The 18,991-nt window shown below is 44.0% G+C and overlaps 1 protein-coding gene across 2 annotated transcripts in view; it reads right to left on the reverse strand.

Annotated features, from left to right (window-relative positions):
• Positions 1–18,991, reverse strand: part of map1aa (microtubule-associated protein 1Aa) — a 42,415-nt gene that overhangs the window by 13,773 nt on the left and 9,651 nt on the right. Inside the window, exons 1-3 of one of the 2 annotated variants that reach the window (XM_031569043.1) lie at positions 9,157–9,175; positions 812–894; positions 2–142 (exon numbers count right to left, since the gene is read on the reverse strand). Coding sequence is in view for 1 of the 2 variants with exons in the window: in XM_031569042.2 (XP_031424902.1) it covers positions 2–142; positions 812–894 (224 nt within the window). In the remaining variant the exon portion in view is untranslated. Of the gene's footprint in view, position 1; positions 143–811; positions 895–9,156; positions 9,176–18,991 lie in introns of those variants that run through there. The other variant, XM_031569042.2, reaches the window with a different exon arrangement.

The raw sequence follows: 18,991 nt of genomic DNA on the forward strand, positions 1-18,991 counted from the left end.
CCACAGGATCAGTAATAATGTCTGAGAAATTCTTGCAGGTGAAGACTCCACTTTGCAGTATGATGTCACCAGCCTGGTCTGAAACCTGACCACTGAGCACGAGAAGCTTCTGCCCAGCAGAGTATGTGAGCAGAGAATGAATCTGCGCCATAGAGGAGAGAGAGCATGGTAACAAACCATTTTCCATTACATTTCTAGATTTGACTGCCAGCAATTTCAACATGATCTTTCTTTGGCAATAATACTAAAAGTAATAGTAAAATAATGAATCTAACACAACCCACAGTAATAATTTAAAATTAAACAAATAAAAGATATCATGTAGTTTCTACAAATCTTTATAACACAAAATACTAGACAGGATACTAGATTAGACTATACTAACACTTAACAATATGCATGTGTATTGGTGATTTGGCTGCTATGATTAGTGTCATACTTCATTGGAGCACTTTCATTGGAGTACATAAAACATTACGGCCTTATATGCAAGATATAGTACACTATACTATACTATACTATACTATACTATACTATACTATACTATACTATACTATCCTATACTATACTATACTGGCTGTCCTAATTTTATTTGGCTACACATGCTATTCCAATGTCCCTGTAACCTGCCTGTGAGTAAGCATTGGTTAGCAGAATATTCATTTGTGTTCTTTGAAGACGATGACTGTAATAATAAACCTTTTGTTTCAGAGCTAACAGCTGTCAGTGTGTTCTTCACCTCTGCCCACACGCAGATTCCCAAAGAGACAAACGCAAACATAGACAAAGGCACAGCGTCTTTCTCTCTTACCTCAGTAGCAGTTGTGTCCTCAGTAGGGTTGACTAAGACAACGGTCTCAAGAACATCACTCTTGTATTGTAGGATTCTTTGTCCTGGAAAAAATAACAATAAAAAGATGTTGGCCAATCATGCAAATTATTAAAATATAACATGGCATATCCATGAATATTTCTGTTTATCTTATTGTAGTAGAAGTGGTTACACTATTATCATTTGTGTTTCTATAGACTATTTAAGTGAGTCATCTTGTCAGTTTCTATTTTTAGAGAAAATCTCAGCCTTGTGTAAAATGTCCACAAATAAAGCCCTGTGCTTGGTCCAAATAGAGAAGCCCACACCTTATGATGTGAAAATGAACAGATGATGAAAATACTTATAAGGACAGTAATAGAATTGCCAAAGCTCGGGGCTAGTTTTAGGCTAGCTACAAAGAAGCTGACAGAAATGTCTAGAAGCTCTATTTTTGGGTCACAGCTCTATGAGTACCACTGAGTGCTTCAGCATCGACCAGCTCTGCTACTATTCCCCCACATTGGAAATACACCTATTCATTTTTCTAACGCTGTCTGGCTTTCACAGTGGCAACGTCTTAATCCTCAAACATCTGTCTCTTCCTATTCGATGCCAGTCACCTCGACAAATATTGCAAATCTCCTACGAGCCCATCTCATTGGCTGTTGCCATGGGTACGATTAACTGGCTGTTGCCGGCAGCCGCGTAACACTGACCCACTGTTGGTGCTGCTGAGCGACGCATTGCAGCATTTCTGAGAGAGGAGGGAGGAAAAAATACCCACACTCCCCCTCTCCTCTCCTCCTCTCCTCTCCTCGCCTCCTCTCCCCAGGAGAAGGCAGGGGAGAGCAGGAGTCGATGAAACAGCAGCTGAAGCAGCACTATCAGCATCTACTTGAGCCCAGTAAAGATGCGCTTTTATCAGTCACTGACAGGAAGTGTGTGCCTCTTTGTGCGTGCGTATATGTATTTTTATCTTGTTTCCTAGGCGAAATCAGGGCAGTGCTTCACAGTGGCACTGGGTAATTTCCATGGCAGACTGTGGAGTGTGAGCATGCGTATGAGTGGGTGTGTGTGCGTGTGTGTGCGTGTGTGTGCATTGTTGTGTGTGTGTGTTTGTGTGTGTGTGTGTGTGTGTGCATTGGTGTGTGTGTGTGTGTGTGTGTGTGTGTGTGTGCATCAATGTGTGTGTCTGTGTGTGTTTGTGTGTGTGTGTGTGTGTGTGTGTGTGTGTGTGTGTGTGTGTGTGTGTGTGTGTGTGTGTGTGTGTGTGTGTGTGTGTGTGTGTGTGTGTGTGTAAATTTGAGTGTGGTGATTTGCACGTTTGTGTGTGTGTGTGTGCTTATGTGTGTGGTGAGAGGGAAGGGGAGAGGCAGGGAGGGCCGGCTGGCACAGCCAAGCCTGTGTTGTTTACACTTTCACTTTCCAACAGAAAAACCCAAGGGATGTGTGTCAGCTGGCAGGACCCAACCTTTAACTCTAATCACTTTTACGGGTGCACACATGCCACAACACTCTCACAACCACAGTCACTTTCACACACATACCACAACACTCTCACAACCACAGTCACTCTCACAACCACAACACTCTCACAACCACAACACTCTCACAACCACAGTCACTCTCAAAACCACAACACTCTCACAACCACAGTCACTCTCACTCACATTTGCACTCTCTTTCTCTTTTCTGTGCTCTCTTTATCATCCACAAAACAAAGCATGCCAGTGTGCTTGCGCGCGCGTGTGTGTGTGGGAAGAGCCACAAACACATGCGTAGCATACCGGGTGTGTGTTTATGCTAATGACAGACTAAAGATAGTAAATATGCTTCCAGGCTAGTTGAGCATTATGTTGCCCTACTGAACAAGTAACTAGAGTAGAAATAATCCCCCAACCCAGGAGAATAATATGGAATTATCTTTGCTGAACAGTTCAAGTGTGAAATGATGAATGTGTAATTTGACTATGAATAAATAGGGCCAATTGTGATTTCTCACGTTCAGAAAAAGAAAAACAATCCATGACCCATGGTTATTTTCACTTGTTGGTAGGTTTGAGTGTGTAGACAGGAAGTCAGCCAGACAAACAGAGAGATCGTATAGACTGTATTAATATTATTTCTGTATTAAGTACAAATGACAGAAATTATCTGACCAAATACCTAATTTCGTCTGGTGAACTATTACAATTTGGAAAGGGCACAACAGGAAATTGTATTTTTTTATCTCTAGCTTTTTTCGCCCAATTGGCCTGTTCTTTCACAGACTCACCCCACACACAATCCAGAAATATCAGTTGTCCGATTTCCAAAAAGGCCTACCCTCCCCCAAATACTCCTCTCAATTTAGACCGTCAAGGAGGAAGGGCTTAAACGATCAAGAACTATCAAGGGATGGCTTGTCACCGTGACCTTGAAATCTCGCTCTCTGGAAAAACACACAGCAGAATACTAACCTCATCTTCTAAATGCTAGTGCCTGTGAGGGCTTAGCTTTGACAGCTCAGTCATACCCTTACAGTCACCCCATAATAGCATTAAATGTGTCTACATCATTTTATGGGTGACATATCACAGGCTGTAAATTAGATTCAGATTACATTAGTTGCCAATGATTACAGGAGAGCAACGCTGCATTTTGTGTAGGGTTAAGTAAATGTTAATAACCTTCATAGTCTCAAAAGAACTCTTTCAGTTTTAAATTATATCTGTATGTAGATTATTATATATAGATTGGGAATTATATACACCTGGCCAATTTTAAAACAGCACATGTTCACGGTAGGATTTCATGTTGGGAATAATGATAGAAGCTACTACAACCAATAGCCTTTCTAATGTGTGCTTCATACAGCACACATTGTTTTCAGCTGATGGACGTGGCCATGAAATCTCTCCCAATATCTATAAAACACATTTTATTGCCATGAAAACTGCCGCACCTGATAACTTTTCCATTCCCTGTGAACCCTCATACTGAGCGAAAGGGGACCTGTGTGACTGGCATATTATCCGCCTGAGACAGCACTCTTACACACTGCATTACCCCCCCCCCCCCCCCCCCCCCCCCCCCCTCCTCCAGCCGAGGGCCGCCAGAGTGGGGACCGGGGTCGTTCAAATGCCACGCTTCAGCAGAGTTCACGCCGAGCCCCGCCAGCTTTGAAGGAAGCGGAGCTGACACCGGGGCCCACAGAGCAGAGCCAGTCAGTCGGCTACTTATGGGCTGGGAGAAATATGGCCTAATTAGAGGTGTATGTGGATGCCTTTGGGCAGTAGCCATGCCTGACCTTACACCATTCCCAGTGTGAGCAGAACAGCACTGGAGGATGGCAAGCAGGAAGACAACAATCATTCACACTCCACATGTGTTAGACAGTTGGTCTACTCCATTTGTTTTTATTTCTTATTTAATCAGTACAGCCCCACAGCCAGAGTAGTTCATATGAATGCTAGAAGAGGCTGTATATTCTATAGATGCAGCCAGAGGTGATATACTGAGTAAGATGCTTTTATCACTAGGTATGTCTTTGTGTTGGATTCTCAGAGTTTATCAGGTAAGACATTGATGGACAGTGTAACTGTTTTATTCTTTGACATGTCTCTCGTCTCAGTGAAGAGATGTTTTGTGGTTTAATGTTTGCTCCACCTTGTATTATACAGTCATATCCAGTCTGAAGCAAATGCAAATGGCAGGACATCTGAAGGGGGAAATTACATGAATCGTGATTTGTGCTAAGAAAGGTCAGAGCTTCAGCACCAGGGACAGCGCCTAGCCCTTGAATGAACATCCAAACAGCTGTGTACATCAGATTAGACAGTGCAAAATCCAGTGTGTTTTCATCGCTTCATTAGATTATTGTCATTTGGCTGGAAGTGCCTATCTTAACTGAGTTTTGAATTATTTCGGGTAACGTTAACAAAGTTAATTCCAGCCAGCTGAGGACAGGGGCTGACAGGGGCCCTTTGGCATTAATCACAAAAACATCAATACATCTCTTTGGTAATTTTCCACTTGCTGATGTTTATTCTGCTTCACACCTAAGACTGACTGGCTGTTCTGGGATGACACTGCCCTAACCCCAGTTAAAATGGCTTCATGACTATGTTTTCGTTAGGCCACGTTCCGTTGCCCTTCATGTGCCCATCAGAGTGCCCTCTCAGCAAAACAGACATTTCTTCTCTGACCATTCCATTCACTGTCACTCTCTCTCTCTCTCTCTCTCTCTCTCTCTCTCTCTCTCTCTCTCTCTCTCTCTCTTTCTCTCTCTCTGTCTTTCTCAGTCTCTCACTCACTCTTTCTCTCTCCCCTGTCATTCTCATGAGAGAAGAGAAACACGGAGGAAAGAAATGGAAGTAGACTGGCAGATAAAGAAATAGAGAGAAGAGAGAGAGAGAGAGAGAGAGAGAGAAGAGAGAGAGAGACCATGTCAGACAGAGAGTGCCCCAGTTTTCTCTGCATTACCTAAGGTGAGTGATTTAGAGGAGGGGTGGATGTATCTGTCTTTAATCCGCTACAACCCATGTCTTAATCGAGGCCAAAGCGATGAAACCTTTCCCAGCATGGACTTAGCCCCAGCGGACTTGCTCAGTAATAGACAACAGAACTCCACAAATCTGGCTTACGACTACAGCAAGCCAATTAATGAGCTTTTAACAGGAGGTATGTGTTTGTGCAGAGGCGGAGTAGTGGGGGAACCATCAAAATTACCTTTAAATTATTTTGTTTCAGCTTTAATATGGATTTTGTACATTATTGGACAAGTCCTGCTTGTAGGAGTGCCTGATTTTAAAAACATTGGCATTTTCCAGCAGAAACAAATAATTCTGCAAGCAGTTCTCCCAGCCATCTTTAGAATTTTTGGGCCCTAATTTCATTGGGCAACGAGCTGTGAGCTATGAGTGTGATGTAATAATAGTCCACAAATCAAAGCAACATCAAAGGCAGGAGTCGCGAAGAACTGTCATTTGCACGTATGCAAGCCACATCATTTGTTTATTTCAAATCCAACAGACACGAGTGCATGTTATAAAAATATTGAAACTTTTCAATTGTCATTGTGAAATGATTAAATATGTCAGGTTGAATTGATAAAAGCCCAGCACAGTTCAAACCACCAAAGTCATTGCTGTGGTCTTCACATTATTTAACGTAAAGGCTAGCAAGCTACATAGACTAGTCGGGAAATTATTTAGGTAAGTGAAGAGGTTAGTAGGGATGGGTAGCCCAATTTCTTTAGGAAAAGGGAAGTGGCAGAATGCCTTCCTCAAAACAATTTACAGGCAACGCCCACCTTTTTTGATCAGACACACCCAAATGTCATCCGCCCTCAAAGACCCTTAGGTCATGTTATGAAAATACCAAATGAATGTGCCCTAGTAATCAAAATAACCTTGAGCAATGCCCCTCTTTGTTGCACTTAAGAACCTGCGGTGCGCATCTATCAAATTAGGGCCCCTTGACTTAAAAATAGATACAGACAAAATCTGATGTTAAAGTTAATCATTTTGCAATAAATCAATAAAACGATTTTTAGGCAAGTTTTTGATCCATTCTGTATTTTTAGAGCCTTCTCCATCATTGTTTTGGTAGTTAATGCCTTAATCTCTTCAGAATTACAGCAATATGATCACCATCAGTCACTATTTCCTCACAGATACTTCATGCGCAATTTGATCACCTTATAATGTCACAATGGACACAGCTCTCTATCTGACTATCTTTGTGAACCAAATCAGTCTTGCATATCCAGGTTATATGGACAGCTAGAGGAGAGCTAAAGAGCAGCACATGTCTCTGGGAAGGACTGAGCTGGATGAGAGGGGATGTGACACTGAGATGTCACAAGAACTAAACAGTGCGAATGAAATACCTGCTAATATATGCATCATGCCTTTTACAATTTGCACGTCAAACCATAAATAAGCTTTAGCTGTGATCTTGTGATTAGGTGTGTGCTCATTGCTTATCTTCTGTTTAAACTAGCCAGTAATGTTCATAAAACAAACAGAATTCTGTCCATTTTATGATCTTCACCTTCACCTGAGCATACTAAAGCCTCTATACTCATTACCTGCTAAACACCTGAGCATACTAATGCCTCTATACCCATTACCGGCTGAACACCTGAGCATACTAAAGCCTCTATACTCATTACCTGCTAAACACCTGAGCATACTAAAGCCTCTATACCCATCACCTGCTAAACACCTGTGAGTGAGGCTTTGGTTAGGCTTACCATGATTATCCTCAACAAACAGAGACACCAACTAGTAACCCTGTGGGTTGGTCTCTACTGAAGAAAACCAAGAAGGTGTTTCCGGTTTCCCAGAGTGACTACAAAAAATCTTATGGGGAAACAGTTCAGGACTGAGACACCCTCCACAATAGCCCTCTCCTTTCACAGTGCAGTTGAGGCTTCCACATGAATACAGAATCATACAGAGAAGAGCTTTTGGGAGAAGAAGAAGAGTTTAATGTTAAGCGAGTGCTCTGTTTCAGAGGTAGAATAGGAGGTTTATTCTTCTGAGAGTGGAACTCTAGGGTTCAGGTGCAGAGTAGGCTCTAGAAGAACACAGACCCCATGTCCCATGAGGTGCTCTGCAGATAAGCACTTTGATGATGCACACACTTCCCCCCTCTCTCTGTCCCTCACACACACGCACACCACGCACTCTTTCAATTACTGTTTCTCTCTCACTCCCTTAAATACACACACACACACCTCTTCTCAACAGGTCAACTTTCATAATCCTACAATATAATATATTACAAATTTTCCCGCATACTGAGAAGAAAGTAGATTCAAAGTAATTTGTTACCATCCACATGCACAAGTGTTGGGGTTCAAATACTGGTAAATCCTACTATCTCATGTCCCTTTTAAAACAGCCTATGAAAATGCCTATAATAGTAAGATCTATCATACCTACATCAACACACTTCAGTTAAAGCACCAAAAACCCCTCACACTGCTGTTCAGTCTCACAGATCATAATGTTTACATTCACACAGAATCCAAAAAGTAAGTCCTTAAAATCAGGACAATATGGCTATTTTGTGTGAATATGGGTTATGCTGTTTAAACCTCTTACACATCTATTATACGAATGCCATTTCATAAAAATACCTCTACCAACTCTGTCACCTCTACTGGACACAAAATGTCAGTGGAATGCAATGAGACTATCTCCACAGCAAAATAAGTACATCTCACACATCTCAAACAAAGCCTAACACCACACACAGCTTACGATCCATCATCCTGTACAATTACAAGGAATCACATCTTGCTTCAGCCACTTATTGGACGTCCGGAACCTTGTCTTTGACGAGGGAAACTAAACACATTATGTAGGCCTGCTCCGTTTAACTGAAATATTATGTGAATCCCAGCTGTCGTAGCCGAGGCACAAAGCTGTGATGGGATCCTTTAAATGTCCTTGGTTACGACAAAAGTAGAAGAGATTCTACAGGTTTAGGCTGCAACCTAGCCTAGAAAGGTGACGGGGACATTGCCGCATCCAATCATATAGTAAGAATAGTTTATCTCTTCAGACATTGTAACATGACCAGAAATATGTAAGCCTATCGGAATGATTTTGCCCTGATTATTTAAGACTGTTAACTTGGCTGGGATATTGCACTGACCGCTACGAGTCGGCACAGGCCTACATGTCTTAGGATTTACATAAATTCAGGGAGAGAACTGAATATAGAGTAGGATTAAAGCAGCGCATCAGTAACTCTCACTTAGAGAGATGCCCTGTTTATATGGTAGTGAACGGTTGAGCTCAAATTAGGTCACGAAAGTATCTTGACGGGGTGCTTTTCATTTTCTTACATAGAGCCATCGGGAACATGCACTGTGTTGGTTGCAAGTCCATATCAGACCAACCCGACACAGTACATGCAGTTATTTTGAATACAATTTGATTGTCTGTGGATCAACAGCGTGCACTGACGGCATAAAGGCGAAACGGTTTAAAATCCTTTATTTCACCCTTCCAGAATCATCCCCTCTGATGGCAGGAATCGGGTGTTCAAGGACACTATATACCTTACGTCTGTGAAATCCGAACTAGCCCTCCCCTTATTTAGAAACCGTTTCTTTCTCCATCAGAACACCACGATTCACGTCCCATAAACCTGAGCCATCGCAGACAGATTATGATCAGAGCCGCTTGCCAAATGGAAACCGACAGCTCAAATTTACTGCATTTCCCCTGGTAAAACGAGAACTTGCTGTCTTTCCTCACTGCTACAAAATAACCAAGCATCGATCATAGCAGATGCTGGAAGTCTACACATGCAGGAGGTACCAACGAAGCTTACACAAATACCTTTGATGTTGGCTATACAATACGCGCGATGACCTGCTTTGCAAGGTGAAAGGTATTGACAAGACAGATGTGAATACGTGCACCGACAGAATGACACCTACCGTGGCGGATGCTCCTCTGTGTGTTCCGTGTGAATCCACCGAGCGGTGCGAACGCGCAATCCTACGAGCGTGTGTCGGTCAGGCAAAAGGGTGGGTGGGGCCAGCGCGGTATGTGCGCGTGTGTGTGTGAGAGAGAGCGAGAGAGAGAGAAAGACTGTGTGTGTAACATGTATGTGTGTTTTGACATATACTACACCTACAGACTGTTCTTCAGGAATCACATCATTCAAGCCGTTATATAACTATGCACATCTCACTGACTACCTGATGCTCGACTCAGAAACCTAAAACACAACACATCACATCCAAAGATCTCGGGATCTAAGACAACGCAATGCCCTCTGATTCCCCCCAGCCCCCCGCTGAAACCGCGTCCCTCTGCAGCCCAGAGTATAATTCTCCCTCAGTCCTATTTCAAACATCTGTAGGTGGAAGAGCAGCTGGACATAATCAATGCAGGGGGCAGGGGAAGACAGCAGGGGTTCTTTGGTCTCACTTTGCTCTTTATCAGTTCAACCCTAACCTATATGCCCATTAAACGACATCCAAACTGTGCTCAATGCGCACATTCTTTCATAATCAGATACACGTGCCCTGGATATGCATCTCTGATGGACTCTTCCTGAGATAAGTATATTTAGCGTACATGGCCCTATATAAAAATGCTGTCAGCTCGTGGTTGCCTGTGTTTGGGTGGCTTGGCGGAGCTGAGGTCTTTGTGTGGGAGACTGGTTGGAGGCTCAGCCTAAAGCGTGGGCTGAGGGTCGGATCCATACGGGGATCAGCTGCTCACAGGGTGTGCTGTTTCTCTGATCAATACGAGCCCTGAGCGAGGCCGAGCTGAGACATTAGCGGTGGAATTAATCTTCCTCTCATCTCATCCCCTCCATCCCTTCACAAGCGGAACTCTTCTTCTTCTTCTTCTTCTCAGATACACACACACTGAGCTACACACAGTGCTGTACAATGATCCACAGCTCCCCCCTTTCACATAAACATACTCATACACCCTCCCGCACATATAGATATTCTGTCAAACACACACACACATACACACTCTTTCAATCACGCTTTCTCTCTCTTTCTCCCCCAAATATGCACACACACATCTCTTCTCAACAGCTCATTATAGGGCTGTCTTAACTCAGGTAACCCTTACCTTTGAGTAGCTCCTCATCTCATATTTCATTCTCCAAAAAGTATGGCTCCAACTGCTATCCTTAGCTATTGATGTCTGTTGTTGGTTAGTTTGTCAGTCATGTTGTCCTTATTTAGCACAGTACAAGAGGAAGGCCAGACAAATAGTTCAAACCAATCACATCAGTCTGGCTCTCCATTAAAAATAGATCCCTCGTGCTTTCAGGTGAATCCTTTCATGTCCATTTATAAATGGCTTTGTTCCAGACAGACAGAACCCACAACACTGGGCTGAGCTGAGCTCTGAACACCGAAAGAGACAAGTCTGAATAGGACAGCAAGTTTGGGTTGGGTGGGGTGCCCTGGATAGCCTGGCACTCTCCACAGACACACACACACACACACACACACACAAGATTGCCACTGTAGCAGCTGCTGTTGGGGGTCTGCCCAAATAGTCATCAGACACTGATAGTACTCTGCCTAGCTTGACACAGAGGCACCCAGACAATAAAATGGAGTGTGTTGTGACTGAATTGGCTTAGATTTATGATACAGGACGATTTCAACAGAGTGTGTTCTGACTGAATTGGCCTACATTTTTGATACAGGACAGATTCAATTCGAAAATGTTCACATTACAGTCATGGACAAAAGTTTATTGAGAAAATCGCGGATGCCCAGACCGCTTTCTGTCTGACTAAATCCCTGAACAACTGCATTGTGAACGGCAGCCTTACTACACTTTAACCTCTCACTAATCACTCATTTAGACCATCCTTCCTGGTGAAGATCCACAATTTGTGCCCTCTGAACGTCTGTGACTGCGAGATGGTCAATTGAAAAGTGACAACAATGGGCTGACGTTAGAGGATAATGATAATGATAATCTCAGGGAATTAGTTTCAATTCTGATGCAATCACAGCATTCAGAAGAAAACATAAATTGTCTTCATCAGTGCCTATCATAGCCACCCTCTTGTGTTTGAAGAGTTTTCTGTCACCAGGCACCGATTTGGTTGTCATCTAAGGACAATCTATGACATTACTTCTATGGAAGAATAGCTTACAAAGCAAAGGTTTATAAAATAAATTAAGCTAGTTCATTCAAATAATGGCATAAAGATATGCAGTGTCATGCACATACTGCTGTAAATCCCCCATTTGGGGGTTATAAATAACCTCCAATCTTCTCACAATGAACCTAACCTATATTTAGCATAAGCTCCTGAGGACCACCACTGCCATGGCTACAATCCCTGACAACTGGTCCACATTTGCAGCTGCCACACCCAATTGTGAGGCCATTTTGTGTCCCTCCAGAATGATCTCTTTGGCCATCTCATGCGAGTCATGTGAACCATTAATATGTGATTTGGGATGATCGTCACCACGCCCTCCCTTTATGACAGCATATCAATGCCTGCCTCGATGCAAAACACATTCACCGTCAGCCATTTGAATATGCAGACACTCCTGAGCCACCTATGGATATGCTCCCATCTGTGTGTGTGTGTGTGTGTGTGTGTGTGTGTGTGTGTGTGTGTGTGTGTGTGTGTGTGTGTGTGTGAGTGTCAGTAAAGTGATAGCTCAGTGGTATTACACACGGATGCTCTGGCACATTGATTAAACCGAGTGCTTCCACAGAGACAGAGAGACTGATGGGGACATGCAGGAGCCGAGACAGGCCAGGCAGACAGTGTCTCCCAGACCTTCCCAGGTTGATGCACAAGGGACACACAAGGCTCTACCCTCTATGTGTCCTCAGGCCAGTCCTGCTGAACTGTATAGAATGCGATCGGGGGAAGTGTCCATATTGTGTGTGTGTGTGGGTGTGGGTGGGTGTGTGTGTGTGCGTGTGTGTGTGTGTGTGTGTGTATGTGTGTGTGTGTGTGTGTGTGTGTGTGTGTGTGTGTGTGTGTGTGTGTGTGTGTGTGTGTGTGGGTGTGGGTGTGTGGGTGAGTGTGTTTGACTGTGATCAGGACCTGGCTCTGCTGTAATCAATGACAAAGAGACTGCAGGAGATGGTGATGCTACTCCTCCCTTCCCTTTACACACACACACACACATGCACACACACACACACACACACACACACACACACACACACACACACACATACACGTGCACACACACACCCACGCCAGGATCAATAGGGTCATCTGAATTATTCAACAGTTTGAAAGGCACAACAGCCCTACAATGCTGAGTCCTCACACCCAATACACACACACACACACACACACACACACACACACACACACACACACACACACACACACACACACACACACACACACACACACACACACACACACACACTGACCATTAATATGCCCCCGCTCGCTTTTCAGTTTGCCCTTTCCATCAGAAGTGGAGTCCAGACCATGGGTGAAACATACTAAAAAAAACAAGCACTTCCATGAAACTATGCAAATGGCAGCAATGCTCTCTGTATGAATCATGAACCAAATCCGTTCAAACAAGCACTTACATTTAATTATGCTGAAGGTCCATTACCTAATGTCACTTGCCTTTGATTAAGGTGAAAATAGGGTACAAATGTGCTGAGAGTAAGGCTTCAGTCAAACATCCTTTATCAGCATGTACACAGTAAGGCTACAGTCCCATGTCTTTCCACATGACTTGTCAACAATATATTAGAGTGAGATTTGAATTCCCTTCATAGTCCGCAGGATCTTAGTCAGCTTATGTAGATATATAATTAGAGAGCAGAACATGAAAAGGTTAATGAGGGAGGAATAAATATTGATTAAGACTGAGAAAAGCTAGTAGGATTATTAACAGTAGTTGTTCAGAATTTTTTGCCCTGAATTCAGAGGAATCAACAAATATTTCATTCAATCCACAGTCCTTACCACCTCCCTCTCACTCCTCTTTTCTCCCTGCCATGTTATTTCATGCTCCGCCAGCTTCCCTGGAGCAAAATTATCCCAACTGTTTTCTCAACTCCGAGGCATATCTCCACACTATTAAATATTCATGAAAATGTTTGTTTTATTGCGCCGTATTACATCATGAAAGCCTCAATCAATACCAGGCAAATTGGCATCGGGGGGGAGTGGGGGTGTGGTGGGGGTTGGGTAAATGGCAACAGAATGCAGCCCCTTTTTTGGTGCTCTAGGGTCATTACAGACTGATGATCATTTTCTGCTGACCAGCCTGATTGGAAATGATTAACACATCTCCAAACGGGAACGCACACCGCTCTGGGACCCGTTTCCCATTTCCAGTTCTGCAATGAAGTGTTTGCGAGGGCCGAGATCTAATGACACAAAGCCAAATAAAGCCAAATGAAATTAACTAAGTGGCACAGAAAAAAAGCAGCTGTGGTGTAAACGCTGTTGTCCTGCTACCATGTCATATCAGGAAAAATAAAGTCTGCCCTAGGGCTCCACTCTGGGTCTTGGGTGGGGCGGCATAAAATGGGAATATATGCCTTTCTGATTGGCTGTGCAGTTAAAGGCCCATCTGTCATCCCCCTGCCTGCCTCTGCTCACTCCCCACACCCTCCCCCGTCTGGCGTGAGAGCGGCACTCAGGAAAACACTGCGTCAGCACTCCGCTCCGCTCCGCTCCGCTCCAGACCTGCTCGGATGAAAGCCCGCGGCTCCAGAGAACAACCGATGATGCTGGGCTGTGACCAGACCGGGGTCGAACAGGAAGATATTAGAGCCAATGATTAACTGTTCAAAAGCATGACTCCAAAGACTCCATGATGTGCCAACTATAGAGGGGATACCTGAAGACTGTATCTCACATGGCTGAGGGACAGCTATATGCCCTTTTCACTATGGTTTTCTGGGCAGTGACGAAGGTTAGAATGTGCAGTCGTAATGGAAATTATCACTTTAGACTAAATTCAGTCACAGAATCAGAAATCAGCTCCAGAGCTCAGAGGACACGTTCAAAGACGCCACTGCAGTCCAGGGCCGGATTAAAACGGGGCTAAGGGCGTCTGAAACCCCAGGGCACACAGGCTGGCAGGTCCCTTGTTAACAGAAGAATTAGCCTAAGCCTACATCAGTTCACACTACAAATGTGTAGCCCATTCCTTGTTCATGTGTGGGTGTGAGTATCAGTATCTGGGTATCGGACCTGGTGTCAGGTATCCTACTCGGCCGATACCCAGTCTCTGTACTCGTACTTGGAGTCGGGAAAAGTTACCAATAGCCTACCATGATAGGAGTATAATAAAAAAAATCTGATCTGTCAGGTAGCAATCAAACTGCATGTCATAATAGAGAATTCTCTCCGACTAGAAATCAACGGACTGAAGAATAAGCTTTCCAACGTGTTCTTTCCAACAAATAGAAATACGGAGCTGTCAAAACATTGTCGGCTTTCCATCAATCTGAAAGGAAAGAAATGCATGACAGATATCCGCAGTCTAGCAGTATTTCGTTATTAACAGAAAGGAAAGCGGTCAGACAGAGAAATATGCTATGCAAAGTCAGATAGTTTTGAAACAACTTGAACATCTTATAAGCGCCATATGCAGACTTTACAAAAGCTACCTAACACTGTGCATCAACCAAGCCTGTAAGCAGTTCTAGAGAGAAAGGAGATGAGTCCTAACGACAGCACTGAAGATCATCGAAAATCGAGATAAATGCACTGCTTTAGACTGCTTTAGTTATCTTCCTATACGATTATTGATAAGTAAATAAGAAGACGCTGATTGGACTGATTTCACTTCGACTCTTATCTAGTATTTGTGTTGCTGAGTGGAATGGAATTGCCCAGGCCGCTGTTCCAAAATGTGTGTCTGTGTTCCGATTTCTGAGAAGATCTAGCATTTAATTTATGTTTAATTTATTTATGTAAATCATGTTGCCTTCATTGTGTGACAGTTCTGGTCTTGGGTTTTCTGTACTTTTAGCCTTGATTTTGTCCCTGTTTCAGGGTTGAAAATAATTCTTCAAATAAAATATTTAACCAATTAATCATACCTACACAGCTTTCTTATCTATTCAACTCTAATATTAATAGCATATGAAAGTTTTGACATTCTAATTAGCATCACCTCATAGTTCCTCACAACTGGTGTAGCTGAGTTGTCATTGATGAAATGCCACTATACCAAAGTGTGCATTTGTTTGTTGTGTTAAGGGGGGGATAGCCAGGATGGTTGCAAATTAGTATATTTCCCAGATGTCCTGAAAATATTGTGTGATCATTTTGAGGGGGCCCTTTGAATGTTCTTCATGTGTTTGTGTGAGCATATGCATATGTGTGTGTGTTTGTGTGTGTTTTTTCGTGTGAGTATATGTGTGTGTTTGTGTGTGTGTGTGTGTGTTTGTGTGAGTATATGCATATGTGTGTGTGTGTGTTTGTGTGAGTATATGCATATGTGTGTGTGTGTGTGTGTGTGTGTGTGTGTGTGTGTGTGTGTGTGTGTGTGTGTGTGTGTGTGTATCTGTGAGTGTGTATGTGTGTGTGAGTATATGCATATGTTAATATCCAAATCCCCTTCCTCCTGGGAGCCATTGAAAGCATGATGATGATGACTGAATGCCTTTTAATACCACGGAGCGATGAATTAGCAATAGCCAGAGAGTTCTCCTGGTCTCCATGTCTCCTCTCCCCCGTGTCTGCTGGCTGTGCCTCTGCATCCCTGATGGGTTCCCAGGGGGACGGCTGCCCCACGTGAGCAGGTGGGCCGGGCCTCGTGAGGGATTGAGAGGGCGAGCGGCTCTGTCAGGCTCTAAAGAGGGGCGAGCCGGTGAAAGAGTGAAATTAATAGAACAATGGAGGAGACAGCTGGGCTCACGGTGGCCACTTCTTAGCCCACTGGCGTCTTCCCATCCCCCCCAGCTCACCTCCTAAGGGAGAGGAACAGGATCTGCAATGATCGAAGGAGTATCTATTTCATCTGTGCAGTGCTTCACAGAGTAGCTAAGAGGGAAATCTGGCTGAAGTAAGAGAAAGACCAGTGTGCACTATCCATTTAGGAGTGATTTGGTGTTTTCTTCCCCAGTCAGTCTGAGTTGTTTGGGAATTGATTACTCCACTTTCCTTATCAACAAAATATTTATTACATATTTATAAATCATAATATGTCAAAAAATCCCTCTATACTTTTCCTTTCCAGAAAAGATCTGGTCTGGTTTAGTTCAGTATCATAGTTGAAATGGAATATGATAATACGAGTTGACTTAATACTACCTCCACTTGCTATTCTCTAAAGTGTCTTTCTGCGTTATGAAAAAGTGCATCGGACCATTAGTCGTACTCCACTGAACTGTTTCTCCAGCAGTAAAAACCCATCATAGTTAGCCCTGCAGAACCACGGCAGCAGCAGCATCACTCACAGCTGTCACGTCGATGCCTCACGTGTCAGATCCACCCCCGCTCCCCTCCCCCCGCCGCCCGCCCCCCTCCGTCCCTCTCCCAGCCCCCAGCCTGACCTCCACCTGTCACAGGGCTGCAGTGAGCATCTCCCTGCTTCCCCTCATTGCGTTACCCAGCTCTCGTTCACTCTCCGGCCCTCTCTAATCCCTCCTTCTCCAGCCTCCACATCTCTCTCCTCCTCTGTCCATTCTCTAAACCTTTTCACACATTTTCCTCTCCTCTTTTCTGCGTGCTTTACCCCACCCTTTTCCTCAAGCACCTCTGTTTTCCACGCCTCCTGTGCTCTGGGTTTCCTCTCTCACGCGTCGAGGTGCTCGGACGACCGCGAGAGATTGAACGCCCCTCGAGCAACCAGGACGATTAAAAATAAATCCATCTCTCTCCCTCTCTCCGTGCCAACAGGGAGACAGCATGCTCTCTTCCCGCAACATATGTCATCTGTCAGGGAGGCAGACCCCTGGCCAGATCGGGGTGGATGGATCATCCGTAACGCCATCCCTCCACCTCCCCACCCCCCAATCCCACATCCCTTCACCACAAGCTGACCATTCCCTCATTCCACCGTGAAGGAATTACTCCCTCTATCCAGGATTAGCAAAACTCTCCAAATGATGTGGGATGACTGACTAGGGATGTTTAATCAGAGAGTCACAGTCGTAACTCAGTAAGTAATCTCTTCCGTTTCCCTCGACAACACGTGCAGACGCCTAAAAAAGGAGTTCTACAGACCTACTCAAAATCTGTGTATTTTGAGGGTTAGAACAGAACCGAACAGAAGAGGATGGAGTGAGATGGGGGAACAGTGCAGGGTTTGAGTTCCTGGAAGGCACAGAGGTGTTGTTGCTTGCGTGAGATCAGCCGGTGGGGTTGTGAAGACTCAGTCGGCCATGATGACACTGCATTCCCTCAGCACTGCATTAACATTCCGCTCACATCAGCAGCAGAGACGCACACTGAGCATGCTCACAACTCCGACGGTGGCACACTACTACACCCAGCGCCGCTGCTGGGAACTTTATGTCTTTTTTCCCTTCCTCTTTGTTTTGGTCTTGTGTGTGTGTCTTGTGTGTGTTTGTGTGTATGTGTGTGTGTGAGTGTGTCTGTTTGTGTGTGTGTGTGTGTGTGTTTGTGTGTATTTGTGAGCAAGTGTGTATGAGTGAGACAACTAGAGAGAGAGAGAGGAGAAGAAAGAGAGACAGGAGAGAGCCTTAGTCACACCACTGCACATGAACAGCAGGCAGTATTCTACTCTTTCAGAAACACACCAGAAAAAACACACTCACACCCACATACACCCACATACACACAAGCACACACACATACACACACACACACAACTCGATAATGAACTCTGGCATTCCTTTTCCTGTCATTACAGAGCAAGAAATCTCTCTCTGCTCAGTATTTTCACAGCACTTTTTTACCTTTTGCTCTCCCGGTAGGCTTCATCCAGAAACCCAACCTGACAACCTGCCAGTCGGCAGTGGTCATGGCTTAATTACTGCACTGCTGTGTGGCTCCAGTCATTCAATCGAATAGGAATACTTTACCAGCTTTGTTTTATACATCAGGGACATGTAAAATGGTGAAACAATTCCATCACTGGGATTAATCATCGAAATGACTTTTGCTATGTAATTGCTATGTATCGATAAAATTGGCCCTATTGCAATGAATTAATATCAATAGTTAATTAAAAGTCAATGTACGTCGCTTTGGACAAAATGTGTGCTGAACACTTTCATTTTTACCTTTACCTTCAATCAATTTCTGTTGTCACAAAGTTCTGTTGTCAACTCAGCAGCACACTAGGATTCACCACAGCGGGGGAGGCAACCGTCCTTTTCACCCTCTCCTCTCCACTAACCTAATGCTACGGAATGGGAATAAACCATATGGAAAGAAATCTACAGACAGTTGTCTGTATCCGTGGCAACAGTTGATAAACACTAATAATTCAAACTATTCATAGTTTTCAGTCACGTGACTACAATAGGTAGCTGACGGGCAAAAAGAACAGCGAAACAGCGTTAAACAGTGGACAACTTCGAGCAGTACCGCCTACTCAACTACGATCGCCATCAACCACAGACAATACCACTATAGCCAGACAGAGATATTTAGAAAAAAATTAAATGTTTGATCCATGTACTGCACCCGCTGACATTTTTATTTCTTTAACCTCGACGAAGTCCCTGCCAGAGCTCCAGTGTGGAGATATTT

This window comes from Clupea harengus, chromosome 6 (assembly GCF_900700415.2).
Source record: "Clupea harengus chromosome 6, Ch_v2.0.2, whole genome shotgun sequence".
NCBI lineage: Eukaryota > Metazoa > Chordata > Actinopteri > Clupeiformes > Clupeidae > Clupea > Clupea harengus.